Here is a 13,193-nt window from a genome sequence, read left to right on the forward strand (position 1 = left end):
CTAACATCCGCAAAACGCACACACACACACACACACACACACACACACACACACACACACACACACACACACACTGTACCTCTCGATCAGTGAAGAACATCCTCATCAAAGTTCCCAAAGCAGATCAGTTAAGCAGGCTATAGACAGACTAACGTCGGTGTCTCCTCGTTTATCCTCACATAGCCGAGGACCAGCTCTAACTGATGCAAGAAATTAAAACTAACTGAGAGCGATCGAATCTCAGTGTGGACTTCCGCATTTTCATGTTTAAGAGATCCGCAAGCACGACGGTATGCTCGTGCCAGTTACCTTTACAGGTGAGACCACATACGTCATCGCTTTCTGTTGAAGGGAGGAGCTGAGGCTTCTTTACTGTCGATACACACATATTATTACTGATAACGAGAGATCGCAACTCAACTTAGCCTTCTTCTTAAAGGGGTCATATGATGCTGCTAAAAAGAACAGTATTTGGTGTAACGAAATGTGTTTATGCGGTTTAAGGTTCAAAAAACACATTATTGTTGCTCCTCTATGCCCCGCCTTTCTGAAACGCGTCGATTTTTACAAAACTCATCGCGCTGAAAAAGCGAGGTGTGCTGTGATTGGTCAGCTATCCAGTGCGTTGTGATTGGCTGAATACCTCAAGCGTGAGACGGAAATGTTACGCCCCTCACATACTGTGATGATGCCGTCAGTCCGGAGTAGTGTTGCCAATTTAGCGAGTTTGTCGCTAGATTTAGCGACTTTTCAGACCCCTTGGCGACTTTTTCTTTTTCCAAAAAACTTCGACTTCTTGGACAAACCTTAGCGAGTCTCTGTGATCGCTGGTACTGACGCACCTCTCTCTGCATCTGCTCTGTTCAGCGAGCGGCTGAGAGGAGCAGCGCCTTCAGTTAAAATAGATATTATGTTGCTTCTCTAATTTTACATGCAAATATAGCCGAAATCACAGCACAGGAATTGTCTTTGTCTTTTCTTATGTGCGTTTCATTTCATCTGACGATGGCTAGATAAAGCAGGATTTTTATGCAGATTAATGTCTTGGAAGGGAGAGCTGGTTATGTAGTCTTAAAGGGCCGCATTTCAGTCACTGTTTCATATTTATTCTGTTGTCTGACAACAGAAACAGTAATATATATAAATGAAAACAGTTTTATTGAGAATTTGGCGGCATTAAAATACAGTATGTGAGCACAGAGAGACAAACAAATGTAAAAGGCAACAGATGCGTTGACGTCATGAATATGCTAATTAGTGTATGACGTCATCTGGCGACATTTAGCGACTTTTCAAACTGGCTTTAGCTACTTTCTATTGAAAGAAGTTGGCAACACTGCTTCTGGTGATTAGTAGTAAATCCCCAGCACGTGCTTTCAGATGGAGCGGCATTTACTACACAGAGCCGTAGTTCACTGACAAGCTACACAAAATCACGTTCAAAATCGGCAATGAATCGCCTGCAATTTTGAACGTGATTTTGTGTAGCTTGTCAGTGATCTACGGCTCTGTGTAGTAAATGCCGCTCCATCTGAAAGCACGTGCTGGAGATTTACTACTAATCACCAGAAGCGTCTTTACTGACGAGATGCGCATGAAAATCGCATTCGATTTTTTGCACAGCCCTAGATGAGTGTTATGTTATAGCTAGTGGTGTCATGACCAAACGCAAAGACCACAGTTAAATGAAACTGTGTCGGGAATAACAAGTGTAAGTGTTGATGATCCATTGTTATTTGACTATCAGGAAGACGTATAGACCCTGTCCCAAATGCTGGATGATTGGCAACATAAAATATTTTAAGGTCCAATTTTTGCTCAATAAACTCCTAATTTGCTGCTTATTAATAGTTAGTAAGGTAGTTGTTAAGTTTAGCTATTGTTTAGGTATGTAGAATATGGTCATGCAGAATATGTGCTTTATACGTACTAATAAACAGCCAATATGTTAATAATAGGCATGCTAATAAGCAACTAGTTAATAGTGAGAACTGGTATACTAAAGTGTTACCGCAAGGTCATGGCTTGCAAAATTATTTATATGCTCAATGCTTGTGTGCTGTAAGAACATTGCCTTTTAACTAAAAATAATTAGGCCTACTTTTGCAAGATGGCATTGTACAGGAAAGTGTTCTGTCCTTTTCTTCTTTTTTTAATAGAACATTATTCTAAATATCTTTAAATAAAGGTTCAGTGTGACAGCATCCACCTTTAATGATGGCAAAACCTTATCAAGAACATTTTTTTAATTAAAACAAGTAATTTCTGGAAACTTGGATTAAGGAAAAAGATGTTTTCCAATTATAAATATACATTAGTGCTAAATTTTATACAATAGAAAATGAAATACTAAAATAAATAATAATGATTTTTAATGGACTGTAATATGCAGTACTACTGCCTAAGTATTTCTGCTAAAATCAGTGCTATGTGAGCTTCTGGTATAGTATTCTCCATTAGCAAACTGTGGTGATAGCAAACTGCCATATTTCTAATAACTGTCTATCACAGCAACAATATATTAACATAATATTTATTATTATTATATATGTTAATGCGTTTTAGAACCATTAAAATAGCTTAAAGGGAGAGTAGGGCTGGGCGATATGGGCAAAAAAATGATCACGATTTTTTTTCATATCAGTCGATATCGATAATAATCATGATAAATGTCAAATCTTTATTTCTTTCAAGTTTAAAGCCAGATTTTTGATTCAAAGTGAAAGTTGTAGAAACCGGACCATTCATTTTCCTTTAACAAGATAAATATCTATATAGAAAAATGTATTTCTTAGTTTCTGCATGTTCTAATGAGTGATATTATTTCAAATCAAGAAACAGGTTTGGGTTGCCTTTATAATATTAATAATAATAATATCACTTTTTTTTGTCTCTTAGAAATGCACATTTGATAGTAGCTTGAGTTAGGATGCAGAGGTAAATATTTGTTCATTATCAAAATCAGTAACATCTGTAAATATTGTAGCAACCTCAGTTTTATATGGTTACATTTATTCTGACCAAGTTTTTTAGTAAGCATTGGTCTCCCATAGTAGCATACATTTAAATCATGATAAACACAGTTAAAACCACACGTATAGCACCTCAATACCATGGTAAAAATATAACTATATGGTTTTTAAGTAGCCTGTTTGTATGAAAAACAGTAGTCTAAAAATATTCAGTATAAATGCACACATGCTATAGCTTAATCACAAATACATACTATAACTATATACCATTACTCCTGTAATAAAATTCAACGTGAATATCCAACATTTCTGCCACAATACCATGGTGCAGTGAGTGTTACTACAGTAAATCCATGGTAAATCCATGTCTCGTTGCACACAGTGTTTCTCCTGTTTGACGGTAAACTAGTTTAAATCACAGTCATTTGTGTTCATCGCTCTATTCGCGCTTCACACTGGATCTCACAGCGTTGTTTAGTGCTTGCGTGACCGAGTAAACACATCTGCTCTAGTGAGCTCGTGCCGCGCTGCAGTTTGAACTTTGATCCGAGCGGATAAACGGTCCGAGTGGCACGATTCAAATGAGTCACTCTGTTTCGTTCTGCTTTTGGTGCATAAACATTATATTGAACATTTATTGAACTCTTCATATCGTTTTATCGAGGAAAATTATATCTCGATAATTGTGATATTATTTCAAATCAAGAAACAGGTTTGGGTTGCCTTTATAATATTAATAATAATAATATCACTTTTTTTTGTCTCTTAGAAATGCACATTTGATAGTAGCTTGAGTTAGGATGCAGAGGTAAATATTTGTTCATTATCAAAATCAGTAACATCTGTAAATATTGTAGCAACCTCAGTTTTATATGGTTACATTTATTCTGACCAAGTTTTTTAGTAAGCATTGGTCTCCCATAGTAGCATACATTTAAATCATGATAAACACAGTTAAAACCACACGTATAGCACCTCAATACCATGGTAAAAATATAACTATATGGTTTTTAAGTAGCCTGTTTGTATGAAAAACAGTAGTCTAAAAATATTCAGTATAAATGCACACATGCTATAGCTTAATCACAAATACATACTATAACTATATACCATTACTCCTGTAATAAAATTCAACGTGAATATCCAACATTTCTGCCACAATACCATGGTGCAGTGAGTGTTACTACAGTAAATCCATGGTAAATCCATGTCTCGTTGCACACAGTGTTTCTCCTGTTTGACGGTAAACTAGTTTAAATCACAGTCATTTGTGTTCATCGCTCTATTCGCGCTTCACACTGGATCTCACAGCGTTGTTTAGTGCTTGCGTGACCGAGTAAACACATCTGCTCTAGTGAGCTCGTGCCGCGCTGCAGTTTGAACTTTGATCCGAGCGGATAAACGGTCCGAGTGGCACGATTCAAATGAGTCACTCTGTTTCGTTCTGCTTTTGGTGCATAAACATTATATTGAACATTTATTGAACTCTTCATATCGTTTTATCGAGGAAAATTATATCTCGATAATTTATTATTATTATATATGTTAATGCGTTTTAGAACCATTAAAATAGCTTAAAGGGAGAGTAGGGCTGGGCGATATGGGCAAAAAAATGATCACGATTTTTTTTCATATCAGTCGATATCGATAATAATCATGATAAATGTCAAATCTTTATTTCTTTCAAGTTTAAAGCCAGATTTTTGATTCAAAGTGAAAGTTGTAGAAACCGGACCATTCATTTTCCTTTAACAAGATAAATATCTATATAGAAAAATGTATTTCTTAGTTTCTGCATGTTCTAATGAGTGATATTATTTCAAATCAAGAAACAGGTTTGGGTTGCCTTTATAATATTAATAATAATAATATCACTTTTTTTTGTCTCTTAGAAATGCACATTTGATAGTAGCTTGAGTTAGGATGCAGAGGTAAATATTTGTTCATTATCAAAATCAGTAACATCTGTAAATATTGTAGCAACCTCAGTTTTATATGGTTACATTTATTCTGACCAAGTTTTTTAGTAAGCATTGGTCTCCCATAGTAGCATACATTTAAATCATGATAAACACAGTTAAAACCACACGTATAGCACCTCAATACCATGGTAAAAATATAACTATATGGTTTTTAAGTAGCCTGTTTGTATGAAAAACAGTAGTCTAAAAATATTCAGTATAAATGCACACATGCTATAGCTTAATCACAAATACATACTATAACTATATACCATTACTCCTGTAATAAAATTCAACGTGAATATCCAACATTTCTGCCACAATACCATGGTGCAGTGAGTGTTACTACAGTAAATCCATGGTAAATCCATGTCTCGTTGCACACAGTGTTTCTCCTGTTTGACGGTAAACTAGTTTAAATCACAGTCATTTGTGTTCATCGCTCTATTCGCGCTTCACACTGGATCTCACAGCGTTGTTTAGTGCTTGCGTGACCGAGTAAACACATCTGCTCTAGTGAGCTCGTGCCGCGCTGCAGTTTGAACTTTGATCCGAGCGGATAAACGGTCCGAGTGGCACGATTCAAATGAGTCACTCTGTTTCGTTCTGCTTTTGGTGCATAAACATTATATTGAACATTTATTGAACTCTTCATATCGTTTTATCGAGGAAAATTATATCTCGATAATTATCGCTATCGAATTATCGCCCAGCCATAAGGGAGAGTATATCAATATTGCTTTGTCCTGTTGTGGGACACTTCCTCAAGATTAGTTTTGTGCTTCATTTTCTCACAATTTCCACAATTTCTTCACTTGAATATCTTCTTTGCCATATTTTTTCTTTTTATCCACCACATAGCTCCTGTCTGCTCTCACTGGTGAAGATGAAACTGTATGTTGCGTGTATTGTGATGTAGTTGACTGATGCGGAGATCGCTTCAGTTCAGATGTCACAAAAGGCTGCGCTGAGAATAGGGGCGCCTCCAAAAAAAAACCCCGTCTTAATCCTAAAATGACAATGGGACACCCTACTGTTTCTTGCACTTCTTGAACAAGCCACAAGATCACAAGTCCACATCAAGTATGTAAGTTGGGACATGGCCATTGGAAATTGGCTCATCTGCAGTGAGCTGTTTGCTTAACTGCTGAACACAAATCTCAAATGTCACGCAAGTCACGTGTAATGCGGAAAGCTTGAGGTTGTAGTTAAGGTAGCAAAACTACAAAAAAGTGAGTATGTGATGCACTAAAGAAGTCTATGGGAAGACTCGCTTCTTCATAATCTGTGGACCGTTGCAACAAACCCCCTTAAGTCAGGAAATTCCTTATCGAGAATAGCCATACCTGTTACTACTATGGGCTTTCTTCATAGGTTTTCTTATCTGAAGAGATTTGTGGTAACTGGGGGCTAGATATTGATTTTCAAATCACTGTGGAGACATGGAGGCAGAGGTGGGCCTTTAGATCTTACTTTCATAAATAGCAGGGTTGGTGTCTTTGAGTCTGCAGTGGAGAGCAAAGCCAGAAACCTACTGACCCGCTTTGCACCAAACTGCACTCTACAGCCAACAGCTGCCATTAAAGCAGACTGTGTGATCTCAGAGACAGAGATAGAGACTGCAGCCAGTCACACACACCCATATTTATAACAGTACAGTCTGCCAGGCACGTTATGGCTGTGTTGATAGTCATGTATCAGATTTTCCCCTTTCATGCTATTGCATCAGTACCTCTATTGATATTTTTTATGTATTTGTTGTGTGTTCGTTCATTCGATTACAGAAGAATCAGGTTGTTAAAAGTGCAAACTTGCTTTCCTTAGTGAAGTCAGAGATGCAGTGCTGGGCAAAAGTGAAGCGGGCCGTGCAAGACGGATTGAGACTGACACCACAAATTCACTCTCTCCCCGATACACTGAGTTTGTCTCTCACACGTTTAGTGCTGTTTTAATTCAATTATGATATGTGAATGATAAGTGGTGTGTTGCGAGGTGCTGAGCGTGTGGTGGAGATGAATGGATACTGGATGTTTATTTAGACATTATATCGAAAGAAAGAGACTAAAAGGATTTTTAAAACAAATGTTGGGTTTCTCTTCACAGGGCTGATTTTAAACTCATTTTATGTGTATGTCTGTGCAACCATGTGTTTGTAGGAGCTTTTAGGGAAAAGACTGAGAAAGACTGAGTGTGTGCGTATATGTAGCCTAGGTTACAACCCTGAAATATTAATGCAGCCTTCTGCGTCTACCTCCAAAGACCTTCCACTCTCATCCATCGAGCATGTGTGCATGCATTTAAATGGGTTTGGCTCTGATTCATATAGCCTTTAAATACTGATGCATCATAAAAAGTAAGAGAAACAAACACACACACACACACTCTAAAATCTCCATGTTCTTTATGACTTACCAAACCACCCAGTTCTCAAACATACAGTGGCAATAACAGTCAATAAGAAAAAAATATAATATATATTTATATTTACTTTTTGATATATGTTGTATGTGTTTTGATGTTTTTGTTTGTTGGTGAGTTGACTTTGAGCTGTTATATTTTATATATAGAGAGCTCAATATATATATTGAGATATTTTCATAGCACTAGGGCTGGGCGATATGTCAAAAATATCTAATCGATAATCGCCTTAAAAATATCGCGTTATCTGATAATATCGTCTACGTAAGCCCCACCTCCACCACGCCCCGCCCTCGCCGAGACAACATTGCCGACATGCACCATAAAAACACACCATGTTCAGTTTGGTATTAATTATTGCCACATTAAAGTCTGGTTTTACTTTTCTTAGTTTGTGCTTAAACTAACAGAAAACATTAGCATTGCTGTTATGTTGGTGTTGCTAATAATTTCCACTCTGTTCTTATCAAATTTGTGTTTGAAATGAATTTTGTTTTGTGAGGAGAACTGTTGAGGAAAAATAATAGAACCCAATTTTAAGTTCATCATGGTGAAGTTGAACATTGTGGCGGTAATTGTAAGAATGATAAATGCTTGTTGATGTCATATAGTAATGTCTTGAATAAAATATGCCTATTTCCGATGTTTCTCTTTCTTTTTGGCTTTATCGCGTGTGTAGACACATTTCATGATGGTAAGTTTAATTTCCTTGATTTTAACAATTGTAGCGTTGTTTTTAAACTTGTAGTCAAGCTATACGTATTTGATATTAATCACGTATGGCTAAAATCATGCAGGGATTAAAAACAAATTCTGAGCAAAAATGTTAAGGCCCCCCCTTTCCGATAGCCTATAGTTCGGAGGTCTCTTTTGGCCCGTTTTTAACGAAATAAAAATAACTGCTTTATTTATTTAGAAGCAGGGGTAATTGTAATTTCTTTTTTGTATTTTAATTTTTATATTATGAATCAAAATACAATGCCCACAATATAATATTCAGTGTTGGGCTGCCGAAACTCCAAACGCGTGCATGTTGAGGGGCGAGCTGAGATATAGGCTATACGTATTTGATATTAATCACGTATGGCTAAAATCATGCAGGGATTAAAAAAGAATTCTGAGCAAAAATGTTAATATGTTAATAAATGTTCCGATAGCCTATAGTTCGGAGGTCTCTTTTGGCCCGTTTTTAACGAAATAAAAATAACTGCTTTATTTATTTAGAAGCAGGGGTAATTGTAATTTCTTTTCTTTTTTGTATTTTAATTTTTATATTATGAATCAAAATACAATGCCCACAATATAATATTCAGTGTTGGGCTGCCGAAACTCCAAACGCGTGCATGTTGAGGGGCGAGCTGAGATATAGTACTATAATGTCTTCATCCATTTGCAACAAAACTTTATAGTTTTGTTGCATATGAATTAAGAATTTATAGTGCTATATCTCAGCTTAATTAAACATAATTATACTGTATACACTGTTTAAAAAAATCTGTAAAAATATTGCACTGAAATGTGCGCTTAACCTTATACCTGTCATATTTGTGGTTTTTCATCATTATACCGTCTGTTTAAATAAATATTCAGAAACACATGCAGTGCTACTTTTTGTCTTTTTTCTGTTTAACTTTTATTAAACTGCAGATCGAAATAGAATAGGCCTATACCTTAAATAAGGATAAATTATATTGGAACGCATCTCCAAAATAATTGCATACACAGATGCACGTTGCCATTACAGTAGTCAGCGCTGAACAACAGGCAAATAAAATATAAACTGAGGTTACAAAAGTGATTCAGTCAAGATCAGTGAGGGATTTTCTCTTCTTTCGTTCTTTAAATTAACATTAATGGCTGCTGTCAATGCACGGATCCAATACACCCTTGTTTTCCTTCTCCGTTCTTTACGTTCACTTAAGACATAACCGATAATTGTATTTATGGGATATTTTGATATAATTCTGTGTATTTGTCCATTCTAATGTGTAAGAATGCGAGAGAGAGCTCAGTCCAGTGTTCGCGTATATAAGAGGTGGCTTTTGTGCATGTGCTTTGTTGTGTGAGCAGAACAGAAAACAGCGCGCGAGTGCAGAAGTGAGTTCTATTTCATCTTCTTGCAGTTGAATCTTTTGAAATCACAATAAATGTACATACAGGAATTGAGAAGCAGAATCGAAGTTAAGAAGTAATTTGATTCCTGACCTTACACATCTAATCTGATTTCCAAAAGTGGAATAGCTTTTCGATTCCCAACTAGGGATGTAACGATTACCGGTTTGACGATAAATCGTGATAAAATAGTATTACCGTTTCATATAGGGCTGGAAGATATGGCCAAAATTGATATCACAATATATTTCTTAATTTCGGTCGATACGATATAATTCCGATATCGATATGAACACTGTTTATCTGAAATAGAAATCTTTTGTAACATTATAAATGCCTTTATCATCACTTTTGATCAATTTTAAGCATCCTTGCTAAATAAAAGTATTAATTTCTATTCATCTTATTCGTTTTTGTTAATAAACGTTTTGTAAGCTAGTTTGTCAATTTATCTTACTGTTTATTGTTGTTAAGCTATTTAATTAAGAATAACAATGAATCCATCTTTTGTTTTAGTCTTAAAAAGTGAAAGGTGTGTAGATCAAAAAACGGACCGAATTTGCCTGCCCTGCTGTAAATTTTGACCGGTTGATGAAAAACAAGCTTATGTGGATTCTACACATTTAAACAACAAGGTATCTAGTATTATTTATGGAGCAGATAAATACATATAATCATTTATTAATCCATTATCATTTTGACTTGACCCTTTTTTTTATTTAAAAGCTGAAATGTGAGGTTTACCATTTATGAAACTTGCTTATGAAAGCTTTATTTGAACATTTACATTAGATATTTGAACATGCTGTTAGATAAACTGTTGTCAGTCAAGTTGTCATTTAAAATCCGGACATCATTGGCAATGTTATTGTTTTAGTTATGCAAACAAAAACTCATTTTATTTGTTGTTTGTTGATTTGAAATATAAAACTTGGCGAAATTATTTGTGTGTCAGTACTTTTTGAACATTTCCAGCACATTTGAACAATACCGTGATAATACTGATAACCGTGATAATTTTGGTCACTATAATCGTGATAAGGAATTTTCATGCTGTTACATCCCTATTCCCAACCCTCCTATATTGTTTCATTCTTGCATGCAAAAAGACTTGTATGGTGACTATGGGGCTATTTAAAGTATTACTTACTAGGTTTATCATTTGTCATTTTTTTCTGATAATCGTCTGTTACCTGACTGTTGACATCGACTTTGCGATACTTACGAGACATCGTCGATATACGATAATATCGTCATATCACCCAGCCCTACAGAGCACTTAAGTTTATGTGACAAAGTACAACCATTAAAATGACTTTTAAGTTCCTTTAAGAGTCACTAACTAAACACTGACCAGCTGGGATTTGGGATGTTGGTTTTGGTGAAGCATTTTTGATACATTGGAGATTTAATAATGTGAAATGATCAATCAAATTATACAATTTATAAAATTATTAAAAAAAAATTCCTCTCTTCAAAAGAGTGAATAGAATGTTGGCCATATTGGCCTGTTGACTGGTGCCTTTTTCAGCAATTCTAACACAATTCATGGTGTAAATCTAAGAATGCAGTGTAAAAATGACAGTCTGAGTCCCGCTGCTGTTTGTGAATCTACACACATGGTCTGCTGAAGAAAAGATCAGTGACTGTGGCATATCTTTTGCCTCTGCATTCAGAGCTTTATCTTTTTTATCTCTTATATTTGATTTCTTGTCTTGCTAGAGCTCTGTCTGTTTTATTTGTGACCAAATGAAAAAAGCAGTTTTACAGCCTGTTAGAAACAAACTTTAGATTACCTCAGGTTTCAAAATGAATGCAGAGGAGTTACCATCCAGAATCATATGATTGCAAATGGCAATATAGCTTCTAATATAGTGGAAGACGTCCTTTGTGAAGCAAAATCATATAATGTAGTAATTAAGTGCTAGTAAATCACTAGTAAATCAGTTATTTTGCCAGGATTGATGCAATAAACAAAGTGGTCATTTGGTGTGTTTCCATAAAATGTTTTGAGTAATACTGGTTTCTTCTGATTGAATTCCAGTGGGTATCGGTGTTAAAATAAGTCTCTCTGTTTGTTCTTCTCTTTGACAGGAAAATCGTTATAAAGCTTGGAAAGAAGAAGCGAAAGAAGACAGATTCCTCTGAAGAGCTGTCTGATGATGACAGACCAACTCGACGATCCTCTAAAGATGATGATTCGGTGAGCTTTGTTTTTTTTTTTATCTATTCTTGATATGCCTGGATGACACTTTCATGCTGTTTTATATAATCATCTAGCAAGAAAAGCATTTGCAAGTAATCATTTCTGGAGCAGGTGGCACAAATTGTATGCACTTTGTTGCTGGCCATTCTTTAAACTGCATAATGCAGTGGTGCTTCCTGCAGCATGTGTATGTTCAGTCCAAGAGCTAAAGAGACTGAGATGACTGCCGTACCCTCAAATGAATTCCATCTCTTTCTTCTGAAATGACTAACCTCTCATTCCCCCATCCATGATATACCCCCCTCCACCCTTCCAGGTATAATTATCCTCTTTAAATACCCCTGTGTTAATTAAAGCAGTGTTTTTTTGATGACTCAGTTAGGCTGTCGGAGTTAAAGCCTCAGCCATGTGCATTTTAGGAAACACTGGGGTCTTGTGGCAGGGCGGGTGGGACTTTATTTGGTCATCCTGAGATATTCTCATCCTCTCCATTTACTTTAACTCATACACATTTAGGTCATGTTATATTTGGGAGGACAGACTCTCTCTCTCTCTCTCTCTCTCTCTCTCTCTTGCTCTCTCTCTCTCTCTCTTTCACTCTGCTGTACTAATTTATTAAAGGCCCCCTGATGGGCATCTCTGATTTGCTGAGTGAAAAATAAAAGTGTGCATGCGCAGGGGCTCTCCTCCTCTCTTGGTCATCTAAAGTGACATTTACATGGCTCAAGAAGCCACCTGGGGTAATATAATAATATGGTTTTTGCAAAATATTTAAAATTCAATTGATAATTTCTTTATTTATTTGAAAATGCTGTCATTAATGTAAAATGTATGCATTTATATTTAGATTTCTGAATGCATATATATTATACACACTTCAAAAGAGGTGAATGCATACTATGATTTGAATAACTTAAAAAATGCATACTTTTATTCAGCATTAATAATCAGACATAAAGACAAATAAATGATGTTCTTTTGAACTTCCTATTCATCAAAGAAAGAATTTATAATGGTTTTAACAAAAGTATTAAGCAGCACAACTGTTCTCAACATTGATAATGATAGGAAATGTTTCTTGAGCACCTAATCAGCATTAGAATGATTTCTGGAGAATCATGAGACACTGAAAACTGGAGTAATGACTGCTGAAAAGTCAGCTTTGCCATCACAGAAATAAATTACTTTTTTTTTTCTTTTTTTCTTTTTACTTAAAATAGAAAAGTTATTTTAAATTATAATCAAATTATTAAATTATTAATTATTAAATTATTATCAAATAAATGCAGCCTTGATGAGCATAAAAGACTTCTTTCAAAAAGAACTGTGAAAAAAATTCAAACATACACTCACTTTTATTTGTGTGTCTATAGAAGCGACGTTCAAACCGGAAGGTCAAGAGGAAGAAGTATGAGGATGATGGCGAGGCTCGATTGTCCGATGAAGAAATGAAGGTCATCGTAAAAGCCAAGAAGACCAACTCCAACGCTCACAAACAGCCTTCGGTGCAACTGTTTGTGGTGC

At 35.6% G+C, this 13,193-nt stretch overlaps 1 protein-coding gene across 1 annotated transcript in view; it reads left to right on the top strand.

Annotated features, from left to right (window-relative positions):
• Nucleotides 1-13,193, top strand: part of LOC107560390 (chromodomain-helicase-DNA-binding protein 9-like) — a 104,803-nt gene that overhangs the window by 60,424 nt on the left and 31,186 nt on the right. Inside the window, exons 4-5 of the mRNA XM_016244554.1 lie at nucleotides 11,558-11,666; nucleotides 13,043-13,189. Coding sequence (XP_016100040.1) covers nucleotides 11,558-11,666; nucleotides 13,043-13,189 — 256 coding nt within the window. The remainder of the gene's footprint in view (nucleotides 1-11,557; nucleotides 11,667-13,042; nucleotides 13,190-13,193) is intronic.

This window comes from Sinocyclocheilus grahami, unplaced genomic scaffold (genome assembly GCF_001515645.1).
Source record: "Sinocyclocheilus grahami isolate Dianchi unplaced genomic scaffold, SAMN03320097.WGS_v1.1 scaffold723.1, whole genome shotgun sequence".
Taxonomy (NCBI): domain Eukaryota; kingdom Metazoa; phylum Chordata; class Actinopteri; order Cypriniformes; family Cyprinidae; genus Sinocyclocheilus; species Sinocyclocheilus grahami.